General features: G+C 38.4%; 1 protein-coding gene across 3 annotated transcripts in view; it reads right to left on the minus strand.

Annotated features, from left to right (window-relative positions):
• Nucleotides 1–25,611, minus strand: part of SNX25 (sorting nexin 25) — a 235,498-nt gene that overhangs the window by 99,943 nt on the left and 109,944 nt on the right. For all 3 annotated transcript variants that reach the window (XM_027837342.1, XM_027837343.1, XM_027837344.1), the window contains one exon: nt 10,725–10,795. In XM_027837342.1, the coding sequence (XP_027693143.1) occupies nt 10,725–10,795 (71 nt within the window). The remainder of the gene's footprint in view (nt 1–10,724; nt 10,796–25,611) is intronic.

Raw genomic sequence — 25,611 nt, forward strand, 5'->3', positions numbered from 1 at the left:
GCACATGTGGCAATGAGGTAATTCACAGCTCCTGGAAGTCCTTTTGCTATAAATTCTTTTCTATTCTTTGTGAGGCCCTCTTAAGGATGTTATAGATTTCTTCTGGGCTCCATATAGAGTCCTGAAATTGTCTAGTAGACACTGTCATCAGTTGTTCCAAGGACACTGGGAGTATGATGATGAGAAGGGCAAATCTTCTAAAGTTATGGAATTTTGCAAGGTCTTTCTTTGGTCAAGGTGGGCTGGGGAGGTGGAGAGGAGGAGGAAACAGAAGCTCTTCTCCTCTCTCTCCAAGGGATTCCCTCTCACTTGCCTTAAGCTTAAGTTCTGAACTGGCTTGTGTATTTTATATACCGCACCCACAGGGAATGACTGAATTTCTTCAGCCAACCTCAATATACTTTTCATGTAGCAGCATTTCATTTCATCCAATGGCATTCTGTTGTTGTTGTTGTTAAGTCATTTTTCAGTTGTGTCCAACTCTTCATGACCCCATTTAGGGTTTTCTTGATAAAGGTAGTGGAGTGGTTTGCCATTTCCTTCTCCAACCCATTTGACAGATGAAGAAACTGAGGAAAGCAGGGTTAAATGACTTGCCCAGAGTCACATAGCTAGTAAAAGTTTGAGACCAGATTTGAACTCAAGTCCTCCTGACTTCAAGCCTGGTACTCTATCCTCTGCTGCACCTAGCTACCTGAGAAGCATTCTACTCTTTCCCAACCTGCTTCAGCTATTCAATGACCTTGATTGATTAATTAATTCAATAGCCATGGTCTTACTTTTTTTCTTCTATTTTATAGTTTTTTATTTTCTTCCCAATTATAAAGACAATTTTTAGTATTCATTTTTATAAGATTTTGAGTTCTAAACTTTTCTCCCTTCCTCTCTCCTCTCCCCTTTTCCTAAAACGGTAAGCAACTTGATATATAGCCATGTTGTTATTGACAAAGGTGCTGTAGCTAGAGGATTTTATTACTTCCTTTAAGTGAGATGGGTTGATTCAGTCTATATCCATCCGAGAATTTCTATTCTTATAAAAGATTAGAGTCGAATAGCCAGGATATATCAGATACAGAACTTGAATCCTTTTTCCCTGACTCCAAGTCCAGTTCCTTATGAAATCACAGATATAACCCAAATGAAAAAAGTTGCCATGACCAAAAAATTCATCACTGCTAATGAATGAGACCCTCCTGACGATGAGATGGCCCAAGCTTAGCTAGGTTGGTCCTCTGATGGTAGATGTAGAGCTTGCTTGGTCGTCCTCAATGATCACATCTATGCCAATTCCAAAATAACATATGCATATGTATGTATGTATGTATATTCCCTTTCATTTATGCCATTCTGCTTCTCTAAGCATATATGTGTAGATAGATATAAATAGCTGCATGTTCTCTAAAAGGAAAGACAATAAACACTGCTTAGATGAAGGGAAACTCAGCACCGATTTTAACCAAAAATATTCCTGCCTCCACACCAGGACTAGAACCATAGACTTCTAACTCTTTTTTTCTTTTCAAATTTATTAAGCATTTATTATGTGCCAGTCATAAGAGCTGGAGATAAAAATAAAAGCAACAAGAAACATGATCCCTTCCTTCAAGTAGTTTATGTTCTTTTATTTATTTGTTTCTAGTTTTCAACATTCACTTCTATAAGATTTTGAGTTCTAAATTTTCTTGCTCTCTCTCTGCATCCCCCTCCCAAGATGGCATGCAATCTGATATAGACTACACATGTACAATCATATTAAACATATTTCCTCATTTTGACTACTAATTGTTAATCTAATCAGGGTCTTTCTCATTATAAGATGCTGCCTCTCAATGTAGCATGACTTCAAAATACCAAAGGAGAGATATAAAACTTGGAGGAAAAAAACTGATTCAAATAAGTTTATTCTTTAAAGGTAGAAAACATTTTGATTCTAAGAGGCTAGGAAAATATTTCGTAGTTAATTGCCTTCTTTCTCAAAATTTCCTCTCTCTTGTCAATCACCTACAAAATGTATTTTACAATTTATCATCCCTATTGTTTAGAGTGCACATCAGCTGTTTGTTGAAGAGGTTTTTTTAAAAAAAATGTTACATATAAATGTACATATAAATGAGCTTGAATCATAATGGTATATGTAATTCAACAAAAATAGAGATAATAAACACACAGTGAGACGTGAGTCTTCCTTAGTTAGAAATTAATTTTGCACGAGATCTTAGAAATACAGTATCTCAAATAAGAAATGATGCTTAGAAGTCTCAAATATAACACCTACCTGCCAGAGAATTCATTCTAAATGATCCCCAAATGATGGTCATTCAGGCTCTATTTAAAGACCCACTGTTATGGGGAATGGATTGCCTCCTGAGGCATCCCATTACACTTTTAGACAGCTCTAGTTCTTAGGCACAGTTTTCTTAGACCAACCTCTGCTCTTTTTCATTCAATTTCTGCCTTCCTGACCAAAAATAAACCCAATCCTTATTCCACATGGCAGCCCTTACGGTACCTGAAGATAGTTATCATGTACCTCTTCTCCAGGCTAGACAGAACAAGTTCCTTTAACAAATTTTGATAATGCATAATTGAGTCCCCCTCATTACCCTGGCTGCTCTCTATTGGATATGTTCCATGATATTAATTATGTATCCTAAAATAATCTTATGTATTTAATTATATATTAATTAATTAATTTAATTAATGTATTACTTATGTATCCTAAAATATCTTACCTAAAATGTCAGATCCAGAAATAAACACAAGACTTGGAGTGTGGTCTCTAGCTAGGGCAGAGTTTTGTTGTTATTCATTTGTTTCAGTCGTGTCTGATTCTTCATGACCCCATTTGGGGTTTTCTTGGCAAAGATAATGGAGTGGTTTGCCATTTCCTTCTCCAGCTCATTTCACAGATGAGGAAACTGAGGCAAACAGGTTTAAGTGACTTGCCTAGGGTCATACAGTTAGTAAGTTTCTGAGGCTAGATTGAACTCAGCTCTTCCTTACTCCGGGCCCAGCACTCTATACACTGTATCACCCAGTTACCTCAGGGCAAAGTAAAACTGGGCAATATATTGTCTATCTTGTTTTCTGGACACTAATAATAATTGGTGTTTATATTGGTATTTAAAGATTGGAAAGGGATTTACATACAATAGCTCATACAACTTATCTACAATATCACTTGATCCTCATAGCATCCCTGTGAATAACTGTTATTATTATCTTCCTTTAATATTTAATAAAATTTCTTTCTAGAAAAATATTTCCCAGCTAACCTTTTTTCTTGAAATTTCCTCTCCCCTGTCAATCACCAATAAAACTATATCTTATAGTTTATCATTCCCACTATATGGAATTAAAGTGCACATCAGCTGTTCAATGAAAAGTTGTTTTGTTTTGGTTTGATATTTTTATGTTACATAAATGGGCATATGGGGTTGCTAGGTAGCACAGTGGATGCAGCATGGCCTGGAGTCAGGAAGACTCGTCTTTCTGAGTTCAAATCCAGCCTCAGACACTTAGTAGCTGTGTAACCCTGGGCAAGTCACTTCACCCTGTTTGCCTCAGTTTCATCATCTGTCAAATGAGCCGGAGAAGGAAATGGTAAACCACTCCATATCTGCGCCAGGAAAACCCCAAATGGGGTCACAGACAGTCAGATGTGACTGAAATGACTCAACAACAACAAATTAACATTAGTTTTTTCATGTCCCATATCATGCAACTAACTCAGTTTAAGTTTGCAGTCCATTAAAATCCTCTTATCATGACCCATTGTGCAATTCATTTTTTTTTGACCCATAGGTAGGATTTTACACTTATGTTTATTTCATCTTTGAGTTGGCCTAGTATTCTAGGCTTCAAGATCTGTTCTGAACCCAAAAGTACTACCTAACATATAATTTCTCTCTCTCAGCCGCAAGTCATATAAAATTAGTAAATGTGGTATCTATGTTGTTAGACAATTTTTGATAAAAATGTGGACCAACTCAACATCAGCAACTCAAGTAACTCAAAAAGAAATCGCTTTCTTCTAAATCATTCAATGGACTTAGGGGACGTGTGAAAATATCAGGGTAGAAACCTTCCATCAATCTCCTGCTTTAGGAAAAACTGAAAAAAAGGCCCCAGATCAATGAATCAGGAATCTTTAGGTTTCCCTGACTTCATCACACTCATTCTTCCCTAATCATTAAAACCCAAGAATAAGCAACACTTTGTTGATTAGAGGAAATGCCCAATCTGGATCTCTCCAAAAGCATGTCTCCAAGCATCCACCCACTGAATATGTTGGACCATCATGGGCATCTGAGTTTCTCAGGTAAATTAATATTAGGTGAAAAATGCCCAGTGACCTTTGCCTCACTTGCCTATTCCCAGAGGTCTGTCTGCCCTCATCATGCCAAGACAACTCATATTTCCTATTTTTGTTTTCAAATTATACCTATTTCTATTTAGGTCCACATGTAATCATGATTCAACCTAGTTTGTTTCTGATTTTATGGTTTTTAACAAAATTTGTCATGCTAAGTCAACATGTAAAACTAACTTTAAGCACATGGATGGCAATGTTATGAGAAGTTGGGTGACTTTTGTCAAGAAAATGCTTGTAAAAGTATCTGGTTTAGTGGAGAGTATGCTGGGTTTGGAGTCAAGAGGACATGTGTTCAAATCCTGCCTCTGATACTTGATAATCATTTTGGGCAAGTCTGTTAACCTCTATCAGGTTGGACCAGTCTCTGTTGGTAGAGAGAGTTGACATACTGTGTTTCCTACAGAAAAAAAAAGTGCCCCCCCCTCCACCCCAGATTCCTATAATCAAACAAGCATTTAGTAAGAACCTATTCTATGCCAGGCCATAGGGTTACAGACACAAGAATGAAATGCAATTATGCTCTTGGGTAGCTGACATTTTATCAGGGATTCCCCTCCTCCTTGGGAGCCCTGACAGTTTTCAAAGTCAATCTGGGGCTTTGTACCTACCTTAGGGTAGCCCTTAATGATTTGTTTGAAATGTCTCAGGTACTATCTGTATCCAATCTGATATCAATACAAACCTCTAACTGGTCCTAGCATCACCCTAGAGATGACCCCTAAACAGCCCAAACCCCTCAAGAGATGATTTACATTAGACCTCAATTAAGCAAGAGGCCAAAACATTGAATTCCAGATTCTAAGAAGTAACATGGTCCCTTGGCTCTAAACAAAACCCCTATTTATAGTTTTCAGATATAGAATATTCAGAATTTTTATTAAAAATTCTACATAGCAATATCACTTTTGATTATTGGCTTGTCACTTCAAATGAGACTTCAACAATTCAATTCCATCCTATTCAACAAAAAGTTATTAAGTTCTACATTCAAGGCACTGCATTAGTAATACAAAGATGAAAAATGAAGCAGTCTCTGCCCTCAGGGAACGGATGCAAATAAACATAAGATAAGTAAGACAGGCAAAGAGGATAGAGCCAGATAAAGTAGTCCAGAAAATATCTGAGACGTGAGGGAACACTTTTAGCTAGGAGAGGGAAGGATCTGAAAGGAGAAAGGAATTTATGAAACAGGCACCGTGCTAAGGGCTTTCCAATTATTATCTCATTAATCCTCACAACACCCCTGTGAAGTAGGTGCTAATATCCCCATTTTACAGATGAGAAAACTGAGGCAACTCCAAAGCACTGCTTGGGCAGGATTGGCCATCTGCATGGGTAGAATGAATGTGCACACCTATGAAATTTTAGTTCCTTTTACTGAAAGATATTAAGTAATTGACTTGTCCAGGGTCACATAGCTAGTGTCTAAGGCCAAATATGAATTCAGGTTTTTTTCACTCTGGCTTCAGTGTTCTGTGCACTGGACCGCCTAGCTATCTCTATCAACAATTAAGAGTTACTCAAAACTCAAAAACTAAGATTTTTGAGAGGAGGGAGCAGGGATGGGAGGGAGGGAGGGTATGAAATCATGAAACCTATTTATTAGGAAGATAATTTTGGCAGCTATGGCTTAGAGAGGGGAGAGACTGATAGAAGGGAGACACATTAGAATGGTACTATAAAAGTCCAGGAAAGATGACAAGGGACTGAAATAGATTATGAATAGAGAAAATGATGGAATGGACATGGCAAATGTTAGCATCTGCTTAACAAATGGTAGAATGCAGATGTTCAGGGATGAGGTCATATCAAAGATGACTTTGACAATTCATCTGCGGATAACTAGGAAGATGGTGGTACAATTAATAGCAATCAGGAAGCCTGGAGCAGGGCCAAAAAAGGAGAAGAGGACCATTAATTCATTTGAATTTGAAGTTACTAGAAAATCCAGTTTGGGGATAGTAGTTGGAGATGCAGGCCTGGAGCTAAGAGGAGAAAGGGAGAAAGAGACAGAGAGAGACAGAGAGACAGAGAGATTGATTTGAGCTTCATTTGCACGTTGATAGAAAATTAAACCATAGGATCAGAAGAGTTCACCAAAGGAGAGTATATAGAGAAAAAAGAGGGCCTAAGAGAGAGCCTTGAGGGAGACTCACAATTGGGAAGTGGTTCCACCTTTACCTGTTGAAACCCTGTGGCTACAGTGGGCTAATGTTTATGGAACCTGTCTCTCCAGAACACCCAGTATAGGACAGTGACATGATTTCTTTCCTCCCCCCATTCCTTTGTCCATTCTGAGAGGGCGGACCTTTACTTCAAAGCTTCCCTGTTCTTTAAAGTTTGTATAGATTTCTAATTTAATTAGTGCCAAAGTCCATTGAGATAACTCTCCATAACTACTCTGGGTTTCAGTGCTACAGCAGAGCATAGTGACTAGCTATCAGAGATGAGAAAGGAACAGAGGTTCGGCTCTTTGTTTAAAATCATCAAGATTCTATCCTGACTGGGGCTACCTCACCTAATGAGAGAGAATTACACCAACTACGACATTTTATAAACTTTCCGAAGCAGAGCAAAAGCTGAATCCAGGGTTTACCTTTGACGAGAGTACTTAAGTCAAACTTTACTCCCCTCTCTGTGCTCTTATGAAAAAGAAATCAGCTCCATCCTGACCCTAAGTCAGGGTCAAAGTGAAGATGATAACTTAGGAAATGACATCTACCTCCCTAAGAAAGTAATTGAGAAAGAATGGTTCCACCCACTCATAGGAAAGTAGGATCCAGCTTCTTAGCTGGAGCAGTTTGTTTTCCTATTGGACTAACTACAAGAAACCACACATATGTATCTTTGTATTACTCCCACAACTCTAAAGTACTGCTAGGGCAGGGTTGGCCATCTGCATGGGTGGAATGAGTGTCCATAGCAATGAAATCTTAGTTCCTTTAACTGAAAGATATTAAAGTATTAAAATATCCCCCATCTCCCCTTGCCATGCATAGAAGAGGCCATTGTAGATATCTAGACCTTAATAAATGCTTGTTGAATGGACAGCGTTCATCCCTTGCTACATAGCATTTTTGTGGTTACCACTTCAGCTATAATTAATTACACAGTTTCAGCTTTCCATCCGTTTTGATAGAGTTTTATTTCTCACTCTAATTTCTACTCTGGATTAATTTAGAAAGATTTAACAGTACCAAAATTAGATCGGACTTGGGAAAAGTCATGTAGTCACTTTTAATGTACTCATATGACCTACCACATATGGGAATTTTGAGGACTTTTATTTTTAAAAGCTGCAAAGCAATACTGTAAGCCTATGTAGTATGATGAAGCATAGTTTTGAGCCATACTTAAAATCATAATCTCTTAAATTAAGGCAAATAAATTATTTTCAGTTAATCTGAGAATTCCCTAAAGTACACATTGTTTGAACAAATTTGCATGTTAAATTATAGAGAGACTATTCAAGCATGGACAGCTAGGTGACACAGTGGATAGAGTACCAGGCCTGGAGTCAGGAAGACCTGAGTGCAAATCTGGCTTCAGACACTTACTATCTGTGTGACTCTGGGCAAGTCACCTAACCGTGTTTGCCTCAGTTTCCTTATCTGTCAAATGAGCTAGAGAAGGAAATGGCAAACCACTCCACTATCTTTGCCAAGAAAACCCCAAATGGGGTCAAAGAAAGTCAGACACAACTGAAACAACTGAACAACAGCAACAAAATCCAAGCATGTAAATTAAGATAAATTTAACTTTAATAATGAATTTTGTCAGGATATGTCCCAGACAGCTTGCCACACTCGATTCTGCTGAATCTGTTACTGGGAAGACCTGGAGTCATCTACTAGCTGGGTAGTCCTGGGCATATCACTTAACTTCTCTGATCATCAGGCAACCTTTTAAGGGTCAATTGTAGATGCATCGCCACCCCATATAAAAGGAATTATAAATGCTCTGGCTTCTTAAACTAAGAGGATAAGAAAGTAGAAGAGGCAACTCTTCAAAGTTAGTAGTACAGAGGCTCCTTATACCACTCCTTACCCCATCCCCAGTTCAAAAACACCACCCCAGGTCACCAAGAGTGTTTACTAAGCAATTCGTCTACCAAGTGTTAAATGAAAGAAGAGCGAGCCAGTTTACAAAGAGTGTTTCTGAGCACTTACAGCTGGAAGGGGGGTGGACTGCTTTGATAGATCAGTGAGGAAAAACCCCAACCCATCCATGCCTGCCCAACCTGTGAGACTCTTATCCATGTCTTCCTGTAAATCCACCACAGTAACTGGGGCCTTTCTCTTGACATCACATAGATACCAATGGAGAATATGGACTATCCATCAGTTAGCCCTCCTTCTAGGCCCTTGACCTGCTCATGTCAACTGGGGATAGGGGAAGAAATCAGAAATTGTGTCTTAAAAGTGAGACCAGTTAGTCCCATGATCTCAATTCAATTCAAATACTTCCTGTGCTAGGCATTAGACAAACTGAAAATCTTAACTGTTAAAAGTAGTTAAGTTTGTACAATTTGTACTCTGAAAATTGTAGCCTGAGGAAAATTTTCTTTCCAACCAGAAAAAATTGAAGTATGGATAAATTTCCTGTGAGCTAATACTGATAATCAGGTTGACAAAGCTCTCTAGAGACATTAAACATGATTACATCTTTGCTCATTTTACAGGTACATACATGATCAAGGCCCATAGATAGTCACATGTGGATTGTTTTTCCCCTCACTAAAGTTGTATGAAAGGTGTTCTATAATTAGACAAGAAACATAACCCAGAAGTCAAATTTAAAAGGAGGCAGCTAGGCAGTGCAGTGGATAGAGTGCTGGGCTTGGAGTCAGGAAGATGAGTATTCCTGAGTTTAAATCTGGCCTCAGACACTTACTAGCTGTGTGACCCTGGGCAAGTCACTTAACCCTATTTGCTTCAGTTTCCACATCTGTAAAATGAGCTGGAGAAGGAAATAGCAAAGCATCCCAGTATCTTTGCCAAGGAAACTCCAAATGGGGTCAGAAAGAGTCAGACATGACTGAAATAACAACAATAACAAAGTTAATACCACTATCAACAACAAAAATTAAAAATGATATGAGGCAAAAAGAGAAGAAATAACAATAAAATCACAGACATAAATTTATAGCTCTTTGAGATTTGCAAAGTACTTTACATATATTATCATTTGATGCTCACAACAACCCTGTGAAGTAGGTACTAGTATTATTCCCATTTTACAGATAAAGAAACTGAGTCCAAGAGAGGTTAAACGATGTACCTAGAATCACATATCTAGTAAATATCTAAGGCTGGATTTGAACTGAGGTCTTCCTGATCCCAAGTCTCAATCCCTTTACAGAAGGAGAGGGGAAAAAAAAAAACCCTGACAATATCTGTTCAATTAATATTCTGTATAACTATAGTTATGTCCACCCCACTCCAATTCTGGCCTTTTATTTTCCAGACCTGTAATTTCTTTAATGTAGGGACCTCCTCAGGAGGAAAACTCCTAGCAATTCAAGTCAGCACCTGTTCTGCAAATGACAGTCTCAGAGAGTTACCCTGGGCATTGAGAGCTTAGGTGACTTGTCTTTACACAGCCATGAGTGTCAGGAACAGGACATGAACAATGACCACACATCCCAGATTTCCTGGGATTTTCAATTACTCTGTTCCAATGTTCTCATAAAGTATCAAAAATGTCCTGGCAGCTTCCTTATTTCAGCAAACAGTAGTTGAATGAATCAAGTCAGTAAGCATTTCAATAATGAGACACATTAGTCATAAAAGAATGAAAGCCAAAACAGACAAAAACTAATAGGCTGAAGAAATAGCAGGTCTGTTTTCTAAAATGGGGCAGACTGTATGTATGTGGTACATGAGATGCAGGTAACATTGGGACAACCATATTTCCAGTTGTAAAGCCAATTGATGCCATGCTCTGTGCTCATAGGAGCACCCTTACAAATTTCCTGATTTGGAGGGAGGGAAGATACTGATAAGAAAACGTGATGCCCCACATTTTCAGCCAATAGAATCATGAGTGGAAAGAATGAAAACAGCGTGAGGTTAACTGGGCGATCATGGGAAGCTTCTATATGACTTCAACTTATTGTGTTCTGAGACCATGGAAGCTGGAATTTGAAACGCTCTTTGGAAAGGTGTAAACCTGCCCCTCTGAAATGTAAGGAGAGCAGAAGTGTCACATCACCAGGGCATTTGGCTGTCAACTGTTTGATGGCTCAAACCAGAGCCTTTGAAACATAGAATGTATTCAGATATTACATTAATTTACATTAATTACATACATGTTAAAATATGTGTATTAAAATAAAATTATTTCTTACCTTTGTGCCTCTTCAGCTGGGGGAAGCTGCTGATTGTTGTTGCTTGTATTATTTCTACTACAATCTGATACCTGATTTAAGAGAAAAAAAGAGAAAGGTTGACTAGGAAGGAAAGGACCTTTTGTTAGTAGCACTTTTAGCTGATACTTATGGAACTCATAAATAGCATAGGGTATTTGAATATTGTACAAATGTCACCTCTAGAACCTTGTGGAAGACCCTCAACCACAGGTTACTTGGGATCACTGCTATTCACAAAATCAGAATAGGAGATCAAAGAGGTTTCAATAAAGTAAAACGATAAATGTATATCCTAAGTTAAATGTGGGCATCCCTCAAGAAATTTTTTCTTTCCTGGATATCACAGGTAAGAATTTCAAAGAAGCAAGTTTTTGGAGGTAGTGTTCCATACAAAGAGGGCTGGGAATCAGACCAGTGTTGGAACCTGGGGTCTGCCAATAATGAACTGCATAACACCTCTAGCAAATTACTTAATTTTTCTAGGCTTCAGTGTTCTCATCTGTCAAACTGGGGGTGGGGGTGTACTGGACTAAGACAAACTCTAAGGTGTCATCTAAAACATTCTCTGGTTTTATAATCTGAGACCTCAATATTCTTGAGCTCCAGTGCCAGCAGATAGGCAAACATTCTTCCTTATGCTTTTCCTTGTCAATGTTTATCAACTGACTGGATATTCTATCCTTTATATTCCTCCCCCGGAGCAGGGCTGGTATTATTGGGAGATGCCACAAAAAGTGGATTTTATGTGGCTGCTAGGTGGTACCGTGGATAGAGCCCTGGGCTTGGAATCAGGAAGATTCATCTTCATGAGTTCAAATCTGGCCTCAGACACTTCACTAGCTATATGGCCCTGGGCAAGTCACTTAACTCTGTTTGCCTCAGTTCTTCATCTGTCAAACGAGCCAAAGAAGGAAATGGCAAACCACTCTAGTACCTTTGCTAAGAAAATCCCCAAAGGGGAAGGAGAGGGTCAGAAAGAGTCAGACATGACTGAAACAACCATAGCAAAGTTGCTTATATGTTGTCTATCTTACTGGAATGCACACTCCTTTAGGACAGGGACTGTTTTTGCTTTTCTTTATATGCCAATTTAACACCACATTTGGCACATAATAAGCACTTGATTAAAGCTTGTTGCTCGGTTGACCGATTCTCCTTCCTTCATAGAATCATATAATCAGAGATAGAAGAGACCTTAGTAGCCATCAAGTCTAGCTCCCTCACTTTACATATAAGGAAACTGAGGCACAGAGATAAAAAGTGGTTTGCACAGAGTCACACACCTAATTAAGTGAACTGCTGAATTAATTTTCCTGAGACACAGACCTGATCACATCACTCCCCTACTCAAGAACCTTTACATATCCTAACGGTTGCAATGCAAACTCTTTGATCTTACATTTGTCACCAAATGAGTTAATATAGGTAAAACATTTTGTAAACTTTAAGCAGTATTTAAGTGCTAGGTATTATTAAAACCCTTCCTACCTGGCCCCTTCTTCCCTTTCTAGCTTTATTTCCCATTATTCCTCTTTCTGTAGGCTAAGTCTCAGCCAGACCAGATTAATTTCTCTCTAATCTTATCCTGCTCTGACCCATCTCTGAGTGGTGACCATCTCCTATACAACCAACACCCATACACCTTCCCTGACTTCCTTTAAGTCCCAAGTAAAATCCCATCTTTCACAAGAAGCCTTTCCAATTCTTCTTAATTCTAATGTCCTCCCACTTTTAATTATTTCTTATTTATCCTATATGCAGCTTCTTTGTACATATCTTTTTACTTGTTGTCTCCCCCATTAGAATGTAAACTCCTTGAGGGCAGAGACTGTCTTTTGCCTCTTTTTGTATCCCCCACACTTAGCACCTTGGCTGGCACACAGTAAGCACTTAAAAATGTTAACTGACTAGCTGACTGTTATCATACCTCTCTCCCTTCAGAACCCTGCTGAGATACCATCTCCTCCATAAACACTTGTGTGACTCTTCTCCCATTGCCTGCCACCACTACCACTGCCCCCAGGCGAAAGGGTTCTCTCCTTCCACAAACTTTCCTACAGCCTCTTGTCTGGCTCCTCCCATTGTCCTCAGCACACACTACCTATGTTGCATCAATTCAATTCAACAAACCTAAGTCAGGCCAGTCTGTAATTCACAGACTGAAACTTGTCACAACGAACTCCACAAAACATTTCCCACAGAGCACTCCTTGATCCTTTTTGCTGAGTTTTCCTGGGCCTTGAAAATGACACTGAACTAATCAAGTCATTACTTGAATCATTATCTTTTGTGCAGTCGCCTAACTTCTTGTTGTTTATCCTTCATTTTTAAAGAGGACCAATTTACCTAACTTGCTTACATAGGAAAGTAAAAAAATGCTTCCAAAATCACTATGGACACTTCAGGAGTATAACAGGAAGAATATATAACACTTCCAATGTTTGTTTGTTTGTTTTTTAACCAGTGGAGAGTAAGGGATGCCAATATATCTAAATATTGGGTAGTTTAAAAAATATAAAATGAAAAGTAAAGGAAGGATTTCTTTTTCCCTCCTCTGACTTGGAAAGGGCTCAGAAAGTGGGTGTGTATGTTATTGTTAGAAGTTGTTTCTCTTACAAAGAAGTTAATAATTGAGTTAATTCCTATTTTTTTATAAATTTTTTAAAATTATGAATTTAAATATAAAATAAGAAAAAAGAAACTTAAATGCAAAATAAGGAAAGAAAAAAATTATGTGCACAGCAGAACATGAGAGGTTTCAAAATATAAAGCAATAAATTTCCATTTGAAGAAAACCTATATAATAAACACTACACATTGTGTTCAGAGCTGTTCATCTTTGCTTTCTTGTAGGTTTTATTTTGTTTTCTGCTATGCACTTTTTACTTGTTCTTCTTTCCCCCCAACCTCCTCCCACCCCCAGAAGGCTACAATTAAATGCAGAGATATATAATATACACACACACACACACATACACATACACATATACATATACACATATATGTATGTACACACATTCATACATATAGACATACATGCATATACTTACATACATATACATATAGATAGACATCTATAATCATACACATATATACACATATACATTCATATGCATCTATGGAAAGCCATACTATAATTGCTTGTCCTCTGTTTCTCTAAAGGCAAATAACATCTCCCTTCATAAGTTCAAGTCTTTCCACATTTTTCTAAATCTACCAATTTAACATTTCCTATACCACACCAATATAGCAACTTTATACTGTCTAGTTATTTTAAATAGTCTAAAACAATATTGATTAATATGGCTGACATATAGTATAGTTTCCCTACTTTTCTCTTTTGATTAAATCTATTTTAGCTTTAACTTTGAGATCATGATTACTACCCCTGCTTTTTTGCTCCTAATAAATTGGACTCACGATATGTATTTTGTGTTTGTGTATCTCTTATTTCCTATCCCTCCTGACTCCTCTAATTTAATTCTGATTGGATGCTTGGGTGCTTGTATTCGGACCCCACTTCCAAGATCATATTTCTCCCTAGCCTCAAGGCACTATCCCTGATAGTTTCCCTCCAGCCTAAGGACTCTGTCTGTGGCAATAACTCATGGGTGGGCCCAGTGAGGCAAACTATCTCTCCCTGTTACAAGAACAAGCTGAACTCTGTAGAATTTCCCTTGTATGAACAGAACTATCTTATACCAGCAGAACTATCAAGTACTGATGCCCACAGTTACTGTATACAATCCAAAGGTCAAGCTACAGACATCAGCTCCCGAAACTATCTTGTTATAGACATAACAGACAAAAATATACTAAGAACCCTCTCTTCCCCCACCTCAGTTTCCAGTAGTGAATGACGAAGTTGTATGTTATCACCTAATTAGCATATTTGCCACAAAATTCACTACTTTTCCTTCAGTATTTTTTGGGTCTTCTTTAGTAAGCTATTGACTTGTTTTTCATGATTTTCTTGCATCACTCTCATTTCTCTTCCCAGTTTTTCCTCTACTTCTCTTACTTCTCAAAATCCTTTTAGACTTCTTCCATGGCCTGGGACCAATTCATATTTTTCTTGGAGGCTTTGGATGTAGGAGCTTTGACTTTGTTGTCTTCTTCTAGTTGTATGTTTTGATCTTCTTTGTCACCAAAGAAAGATTCTATGGTCTGACTCCGCTGTTTGCTCATGATCCCAGTCAATTACTTGACTTCTAAACTCTTTGTTAAGGTAGGGGTCTGCTTCCAGTGTAGAGAATGTACTGTCCCAAGCTTCGGGGTCTTTGTGCAGCTGTTTTCAGAGATATTTCTAGGGACCTGTAAATTTTCAGTTCTTCCAAGGTGATATAATCAAAGGAGAGGTGTTCACTCCTTTCCTGGCCTGTGCTCTGGTCTATGAGTGACCACAAGCACTTTTTTCTGCCTTGGAACTGTGAGGAGGATTCCCTTTCCACTGCCACTACAAGCTCTACCACGCCAGTGCTCTTCCTCACCACAGGACCACCACTCAAGACTGCAACCAAGACCCAAGCATGGGCAAAGCAAGAGAATCCTGCCTCAGTGCCAGCAAAGACATCCCTGCAATCTCCCTCTGGTCAGCCGCTTGATCCCTTCTCTGTCTGTGGGCTGAGAGCTCAGGAAGCAGTCGCTGCCCTGGGCCTGCACCGGGACTGGGGCTGGGACCAAGCTGCTCTCTCACCGTGGTTGGAAAGACCTTTTCTCCTGACCTTTTAAGTTGTCTTTTGGCGTTTGTGGGTTGGGAAGTCTGGAAACTGCCATAGCCGCCCATGATTCAGTCCCTTGAGGCCTGCTTCAGGATCAGTGAGACCTGGTCTTTGCTGGTGCAGCACTCCTCTCCTAGCCTAGTGCAAGAGATCTTTCCTGCCGACCTTCCAGGTTGTCTCGGGCTGGAAACTTGCCTCACTCTGTCTTTTTTGTGGGCTCTGCTGCTCTAGAATTTGTTTAGAGCCATTTTCCACAGGTATTTGGAGGCGTTTAGGGGACAGCTCAAGCAAGTCACTGCTTTTACTCCGTCATCTTGGCTCTGTACCCCACTACTTTTCCTATATAAGCTTTAGCATCATTTCTGTTAGGTTACAAGTTCCCTAGGGAGCTCTGCCCATCATGGCAGAATTCCTTAAGGACCTTTGCCTGCTGTATAGCATAACAATAAATCTTTGCCGCCTTGACTTAAAGAATGCTTGAGTCTGTGAATTCATTCCAGACGACCCCATCCTACATTCTAGTCTTTGAGGATTCTGAACCTCTCAGACCTGAACACTTCTACCCGCTACCTTGCCTTCCAATTACTTAACCTACTCCACCCCTCCAAGGATTCCTCCCTAATTCCCACTTTAATGAAGCATAACATTCATGTTTTTTTTAGAACTACAATTTTCCCAAAGTAAAGGTAAAGAAGATTAGTTCTAGAGAGCACTATACAGAGTAACAGCAATATTTTAATGATGATTAACTGTGAAAGACTTATCTACTTTGATCAACACAATGACCTATGACGATTCCAAAGAACTCATAATAAAAGGTGCTATCCATCTCCAGAGAGAGAAGTGATAGACTCAATACAGACTAAAGCAAAAAAAGAAGAAGAATTAGACTAAAAAATTCAATTTGGGGCCACCTTTCTATGTGTAATACAGTGAATTTTTCTAATTTAAGAAAATATATTTATATATATTTAAGGTTATATATATATACATATATATATATACACACACACACATACATGTACACCCATGTACCCACACATACACACACACACAAATATATACATATATAATTTAAGGTTATAACTAATTTTTATATATACACATATCTAATTTAAGGTTTACTATATGTAATATAGTAAACACAATAATCCAATGAAAATAAGATTATATATATTTAATTCAGGAAAATGCTAAGATTAGCCACATTTTGAACTTTTGTGGACATATGTTACAGCCAAACACTGATAATTATGTCCATAGTATATGAATGCTGTCCCTGATACCTGATTTTGAGTCAACTAAAATGTCTTGTTTGTTAATCATACTATAAAGTGGCATGAAAACAAACATGGCTGAACCCATCATTATTTTGTTTAATTTTTTATTAATTTTAAACTTAAATCCAAACCAAGAAAAGAAAAAAAAAGAACATTTCAATGTACACAGAAGAACATGGGAAGATTCAATATTTTTTTAAAAAGTCTATTTCAAGAAAACCTATGCAATAAATACTACACATTGTTTTCAAAGCTACCCAGCTTTTCTGTGCTTCCTTCTAGGTTTTCTTTTGTCCTCTGCTGTGTGCTTTTTATTTTATTTTTTTTTCCTCTCCAGAAGGCTACAATTAAATGCACATATACACACACACACACACACATATACACAATATACATATATGTAAGACCATATTATACATATTTCTGTTTGTCAGTTTTCTCTGGTGGTAGATAGAATCTTCCTTCATAGGTTCAAGCCTTTCCACATTCTTCTAATCAACCAACTCATCATTTCTTATATCACAGGAGTATTCAATCACAATCATATACTACAACTTGTTTAGCCATTCCCCAATTGAAAGACATCTATCATTTTAAACAATCTAATGGGTGGAACCTATGTGAATAGAAGAAACTCCAAATGAATGTATATAGGCATGGAGGTGCCTAAGATATGGTGGTGGCAGCAGGGTAGAGGATGAAAATCATTTATTGTCTGTCCTGTCCACCAAACATAGATAATATGAGGGCTAGAAGATGTACAGAGAAGAGCTAGGACAAGTCAAGGCTAAGTTCTGTGTGTGTAAGAAATTTATAATTTTGTTTTCAAAGAAGGATCTTTATGAGCATGAGCTGTTTGACCCAACTTTGCCAAGGCATGCTATTGCCAAAGCTAAAACATCTTCAATTCACAGGATGATTGGACTAAGTGTAAAAGAAGCATATGACCCAAGAAGGAAGCTTGTTAGCAAGTATTCTAAAGTATCATTAATAACTTACAGAGACCTTTAAAGAGACACTCGGCTTAAACTGTATCATCAGGCCAAATCCATAGATTCTTTGTGTTGAAAGAGAGCTGAAGGCATTTGATTCAACTCTTACCCAAATCATTAATTCTATCTATAATATTCCTTACATCTAACTTTGATTTGAATTCTATTCCATTCATTAACTATATGTTAGGTCTCTAATAGGCACAAGGCACTATGCTATCTATATTTTAACAAATGAAAGACAAAAATAGAACTGCTTTGAAGGGGCCTATGCTCTACTAGGGAGAAGGCAACATATACCCAAGAAAATAAATAATATATATATACACATATATGTATCCACTGAGAGAAACAATTATTTCCTTTATTAATAGTCAATTATTGAACTAGGATTAAAGAGTCTTCTACTTCCTTATCCAGAAATCAATCATTGTAAGAAATTGAGAAAAACTTACCCAACCAGGCTGAAAGAATTAGTAAATTCCTGTTCATTGGGTTTGATCAGACAGGTCTACAGCAGAAGTGGATTCTCTCTTTGATATGTATATTGATAAGTCTATTTGACAAAGACTTGGGTGATCCTAGTCATATACCCCCAAGACCCTCATTAGAATGAGCCCATATCTCATTATAATATTTATTTTCTCATTAATGGTTAACCAACTAGAGTTTAATTGCCACCCTTAGGAACATCTACTTTTCTAAGGGCGTATAAGTTGTGAGCCCACAACCATGAGGGTCTTTGGCATTCAAAAGGGCCATTGATCTCTTTTATTAATGACATGCTAGCATTATTAATAAAAAGATTAATTACCCAGAAACTATGTCTCTTGAACTTTTCAAACATCATAATATGTATATATGTATGTGTATATACATATATATACTGTGTATATCTATACACACACACACACGCACACACACACACACAATGTCAACCTCCAGAGTTCGGTTTAAGAAAGACAAACAGAATTAGGCTGTATGTGTATTTATTTCTCTCAAAGCAGCAGGCATGCATGCATGGGAGCTGCATTTGGAACTGAGCTCACTTTGGGGTTAGGCTGCACAGATTATAAAGCCATAAAGCAAGGAAGAGCCCTTGATTTAGGATGTTTGGCCTTCTATCAGTTAAGATTACAATTCTGGATAAGCAAGGGAGTACCCTTGATTCAGGATGTCTGTCCTTCTGTTAGCCAAAATTACAGTTTCCATAAAGCAAGGAAGTGCCCCTGACTCAGGATGTCTATGCAAGCTTAATTTGGTTTGTGTTTGTTGATACAGCAGGAGGATTTTTGGTTCACTTAGAGAGTATTGCAAAGGATTATTAACATGTCAGTCCAGAAGGGCTCAAATCATCCTCTTGATTGGCTATTCAGGTTTTTGTCCTTCTTTGGGTGATGAGGGACTTAAGTGGGTCTCACACACACACACCCAATCTCTCTCTGTATGTATGTGTATGTGTGTATATGTGTGTGTATTATACATGTATACATATACATATCTGAATTTATTTTTAAAGTAACTGTGGGGGAGAGTAAAATAACTGGGAGAGAAGGGATTAGAAAAAGGGCTCTAGACCTAAGCTTTGAAAGGAGTTGGGGATTCCAAGAGACAAACATAGGGAGAGAGAATTCCAGGCATGAAGGGCAACCTATATAAAGACATGGGAAGTGGGACAGCACAGAATATCACATATAGGGAACAGCAAAAAGAAGAGTTTGGTTGTAATGTAACAAGCATGATGAGTAGGAATGGAAAATCAGTATTGGAGACAGGTTGGAGCCAGATTGTAAAGGGCTTTAAATGGCAAACATAGAAGTCTATTGTTGGTTTTTAACCTAGAGACAATAGAGTGCCTCAGTGATGGAAAGAGTGTTTTCCCCCACCCCACCTCCCAAAAAATCCCCAGGCTTTTCTCTTTTTGGACAATACTCACTATTCAGAATTTTTTTTTTCTTTTGAACTGAGACTGCCTCAGAGCAAGCAACTTACACAAATTGGAACTAGTTCAGACCTCCAAGGGCTCCTACTCCCACATGAGAGCTCTTCAAACACTTGAAGACTGCTTTTGTGGCTGCCACCCCCAAATCTTCTCTTCTCAGGCTAAACAACTTGAGTTCTTTCAACTCCTCCTTCATAGGGCACGGTCAAGGATACTGGGATTGCTTCTCTCCCTAGTCCTTGGCATCCTCTGGATGCACTCTGCCTTGTTGGCATGCTGCTTTAAAAGTAGCCCTCAGTAATGAAAAATGGTATTCCTGGGTTTTCTCTCTCATGCCCAGAAATCTCTTCATCTTGAAGCCTTACTCCAGCCCTGGAATCCACACATAGGACACGAGAGGTGTGCTGGCAAATGTTTAACGGCCAACTCTCCAAAGCAGAAAATGTGCAACACATTTTTAATAACCTACATTATTATTAACATTTTTTCCATCACTGTCTTACTTCTAGACACCAAAATGATAAATCAAGCCTTGACTTGTAGAGTTTGCTGGTTTCAGTGTAAATAAGCTTGTAGAAAATTACTTCTAGCCTCTCCTTCTGATCAGACGGTTCTTCCACAGACCTTCTATCGAAGCGGGGAGGCCAGGCCTGCCACAGCTTCATTTTTGTCCAGACAGCACTCCAGGTCTTATGAGGGTGTGCCCCCCTCCTTTTACAAGCCATCTTCCTTCATTTGAACATCAGCTCCTTGAGGTCAGTGATTATCATTCTTTCTGGCTGTATTTGCATTCCCAGAACTTACATCGAAAGCACTTAATATAAATGCTTGTTGACTGGCTGGGAATGCCAAATAGAAAGTCCGGTGAGCAAAATCTCCTTCATTCTGGACACAACACATGTCAAAGCAACTTAAGATCACATTAACTTCTTGGGTTGATGACCTTGTGACCCTGCCTTCCCATTTATCTCATCCATCCCTCTTGAAATAGGTATAATCCTTCCATTGCCATGTTCCAGTTATAAATCTGATCCATCCAAGCCTCAGATATACTCACTTTATTACCAATAGTCCATGCCTTGGTACATAAACGCCAAAGCCCATTGTCGTCCATTCTGTCCCTATGCTCCATCACTATTGCTTGCAGACTACTAAGCATGTCTCCTATTCTTCTTCTTTCCTATTTCATATTTGTTACCTTCTATGGTATCTGGTTTAGCAGCTGGATCTGGGCATTTTTCTCCTTCCCTCTCCCTTTTAGTTAAAAGCCCTTTTCATCAGATAAACCAGACTCTAGGAAAATGCATTCTTTCCAGCTTTCTGTCCCTGGACCAAAGTCCATCATTGTCCATGTATTTTTAAACTAGAGAGTCCAAAAAAACAAGAACTGTTCTAACTCCATCTTCTTAGAGAGCTATTCACTTCCCATACACTGAATAGTTATAGAAACTAAAAACAAAATCAGATCATATCATCAAACACTCATTAATGTCCCTAGCTTCCTTCAAAGCATAGCTCAAATGCCATCTCTTACACAGGGCCTTTCTTGATATATTAGCACTCTTGAAATTACTTTGTATATACTTACTTTCATACTTACATCTCCCCAGTGGAATGTAAAATCCTCTGAGGGCAGGGACTGTTTTGATTTTTGCCTTTATTTCCCTAGCACAGAGTATAAATTTGATTAAATGAATTCAATGTTCACTGTATGCACAGCACCCCCAGGGAGATACCAATTTAGACATGGCATGGCTCCCACCCTCAAGGGGGTGTGGCAGGTAAAAGATGAAATGACTGAGAAAGCAAAGTTTAGATCATCTGAACATATCGATTTATTAAGCAATGCATGGCAATTGCTTAACAAAAAGGGATCAGACCTCCTCAGCTTAGGCCTGGATTCCAAGTACAAGGCAAGACAGACTTTTATACATTAAAAATAATCAAATAAGGCCAATTAATTAAAGGGAAACAAGACAACATTAGGTAATCTGATTTCTAATTGGAGGAAAGACTAGGGACTTTCCAAGTTGGAGGAAGGAGAGTGAGCAGGTGTGATTTCCTGAATTCAGAAATGAATTGGTGACTATAATAAGCATTCCCCCTCCAAGTGTCTATAAACAATCAAAGGAACATGGAAACAATAACCAATTGATCAGTATGGGGCCAGTTTTCAGATAAGACATATGGATTGCTTGAGATGTAAAATTGTGAGAAAATTCCTTGCACCAATCTTTGGGTCTAGTCAGCATAACCTAGGTCCTTGGTTAAGGGCCTCTAGACAGTAGGGAGAGGTGGTCCAGTTTCCCAGCCACACAGAGCTAGGTTCAAACAATGCAAAAAGGTTTTCTCCCGGTTCCCACAATTGAATAAAGCTTTCTCACAAAACAAGACTAGACCCATAATTGAACAGAAACTAAGCTAGCTTCAGAATTGAGTCACAAGATGGAGTCAGTGTGGTCCCCCCCCCACTCCCCCCCCAGCAGTTCCTATAATTAAACACTTGCTGTCCTAATCCCCTCAATTCCCTCCATTTCCTCAGGGCTTTCATTCTAGCAAGAGGATAATAGACAAACAACAACAAAAAAGAAATTAAACTAAAAATGAAACTTTTCAGTAGCATCTCTTACACAAGAATACCTATTGGATTGTGGGATCATCATGTGATCATAAATTTAGACTTAAAGGGATGTTAGCCATCATGAAGTCCAACCCCCTTATTTATAAATGAGGAAAGCCCAGAGAAGTTTAGTGACTAGCCCAGGGTTATATTATTAGTCTGAGGTAGAATTAGAACCCAAGTTTCCCCTGAATCCAAGTTCAGCTTTCTAATATGTCACTTTGGACACTGATATTATGGAAGTAATCAGTGACTGATCTTATTCAATTGGATTCTAAAGTCCTCAACTGTATAATGAAATGAAATTAAAAAAAAAAAACAGAGGTAACAATATCATGAATGTTTATAGCCACCACTTCATTCTCCAGCATCATCCAAGAGAAAAGTAGGATAGATTAACAAGCACGAGGACAATCCTTCCCAGCCCCCAATTTCATTTTATCCATGAATGCTACAAGAGTTGCTTGGATACAGCAGGTCACCAAAGAGGTGGCTACCTGAAGCAATGACCAACCACAGTCAGAAATGCAGGGGAAAAAAGCAGCTTAAAGGATTTACTGGAACATCACTTTAAAAACAGGACAAAGTCACAGAAATTTTAAAAAATAACAGAGTATCTCAAGATCAGAAACAGTCTCCTGGTGCTTCCCACTTGTATGACCTTGGACAAGTCACCGGATATCTGTGAGTTTTAATTGCCTCTTATGTAAAATGAAGAGGGTCATGTTAAATGGAGAACTTACTCCAACAAACCTACATCTTTCATAATCTCTCTTCTTCTCCAAGCTACGCACAATAGGTGGAAGAGGAAAGAGAACTGAAATGGGAGTCAAGAAACCTGGACTTCAGATCTCACTCTGACATTAATTAATGATGTGAAGTTGTTGTTGTTCTCAGTTGTGTCCAACTCTTTGTGAATTTGGAGTTTTCTTGGCAGAGATGATGGAGTGCTTTGCCATTTCCTTCTCCAGCTCATTTTGCAGATCAGGAAACAAAGGCAAACAGGATGAAGGGACTTGCCCAGAGTCACACAGCTAGTAAGTGTCTGAGGTTAGATTTGAACTCGCAAAGATGAGTCTTCCTGACTCCAGGCCCAGAACTCCATCCATTGAACCAACTAGCTGCCCCTAGATGTGATTTTGAGCAAGTCACAAACTCTTTGCTTTGGCTTCCTCATCAGTAAAAGTGGGACAACTTTGCCTATCCTAACAGAGAGGCAATACAACATAGCATATCAAGAGCTAGTCTTGGAGCTAGAAAGACCTGGGTTCAAATTCTGCCTTGACCAGGCAAGCCACCTCTCAGTGTTCTAGAAGGCTCTCTGTAAGACTACATGTTCCAGGGAAGTTGCTAAACTCTGTTGGTAGAGAAAATTTCCTTATCCAGGGGTTCCCCAGATTACCACTTCTTAAACTGGGTTGTGATCCCATATAGAGGTCACATAATGTGGGGGTCGCAAAAAATTTGGCAACAGTAAAAGATTTCTGAACATGCAACAACCAAAAATTAATTAAAAATCAAACATAATGAATCCGAGGTGTTTGTGGCAGCGTTTGCCCATGTTTCATCGCGTACCTTCACTGCAGCCTTGGTTCTAAACACAAAGCATGCACACTTTGCATTTCACATGCTGTCACACCATAAAATACCAACAAACACTGCCAGAAACACCTCGGTTCAGATAAGAGACTATTATATGTTATGAATTATAGTGTTCTTACTGTACATACAAAATCATTAAATGAATTTTGGTTTGGGATTAGGAGAGAACTTCTAACCATTTATGAAATGGCCCTAAACATACTTCTGCCACTTTGTATTACCCATTTATATGAGGCAGCATTCTCAGCATTGAAGATTATAAAATCAAAATATCAATCAACTCTGAAAAACATTGAAGATGCTCTATATCCTGCAGTATCAAATATTCCACCAAGATTTAATTCTTTATGTAAAAATAAACAAGCACAGCCATCTCATTAGTATGCAAATTTGCTTTCATCTTTAATAAATAGTAAAATTACATGTATGCCAAAGAATTGTTTTAAAATAAATTTCTTTTTAATTTATTATCAGTAAATATTTGATTTGTATATCTATTTTATATACCTTTTTACCCAGGGTCATGTAAAAATTTCTTGGGCAAAAAGGGATCATGAGTGGAAAAAGTTTAAGAAGCCCTGCCCTAGATCAATTCAATCATAGGTCTGGTCCCTATCTTAACTACCTTCACACGGTAATGAAGACAATAGATGTAAAAGGACCATGAAAAGTAGAAGGTTCCACATGAGCTGTTATTAATAATAGAGGTTTAGTGATTTTTTTTTAATGCCAGTAAAGATGGAACACCTGGTCTGCAGCAAATTGAAACTAACTCCCTAGGGTTGTCCAAGCCTCCTATGCCTCAACTGAGTAAGGAGGGGACAGGATTGCTATGTGATCATTACATGATTCTTCTACTAGGCTGGTGCCACAAAGAGATCAAAGAAAGAAGAAAAGGGTGTGTATGTACAAAAACATTTGTAACAGCTCTTCTGTTCCTGAGGACAAAGAACTAGAAGGTAAACAAGTGTCCATCAACTGGGGAAAGGCTGAATGAATTAAGGTATGTGAACATAAAGGAATATTATTGTGCTGCAAGAAATGACAAAAAGGGGACCAGCTGGGTGGTGAACTGGATACAGCATCAGTCCTGAAATCAGGAGGACCTAAGTTCAAATCTGGCCTCAGATATTTACTAGCTGTGTGACCCTGGGCAAGTCACTTAACCCCAACTGCCTCAAAAAAAAAGACAAAAAGGGATGGTTTCAGAGAAACCTATATAAACTGATGCATAGTGATGCAAGCAGAACCAGGAGGACAATTTATACAATAACAACATTGTAAAGACAAAGGACTTTGAAAGACTTCTGGATTCTGACCGACCATGACTCAAGAAGACCAACGATAAAATAATACTACCAACTTTCTAACAGTAAGGTGATGAACTTTTGAGACATGGCTAATGTAGGAATTTGTTTTGCTTGACTAGGTATTTTGATGCAAGGATTTTGTTTGTCTTTCAAGAAACCATTGTTCTATTGATGCTTACTGCTTTTCACTTGCATGCTCCATACTGACCTCCCTCCGGCCTTGTCCCACTGCTTAGAACTCCTTTATGACTCCTGCGTCACCTTCTGAGTCTGCTTAGGTCAAGATCTTTGGACTGACCAGTATCCTGTTGACAAAAGTGGAACATGACATTTTCTCCCAGGAGGGTTCATGAGCGAGGCCATTCTAGCCCAGTTTCCTTGTTTTACAAATAAGTAAAC

Source organism: Vombatus ursinus, unplaced genomic scaffold, assembly GCF_900497805.2.
Source record: "Vombatus ursinus unplaced genomic scaffold, bare-nosed wombat genome assembly UNPS02014821.1, whole genome shotgun sequence".
Lineage (NCBI taxonomy): Eukaryota > Metazoa > Chordata > Mammalia > Diprotodontia > Vombatidae > Vombatus > Vombatus ursinus.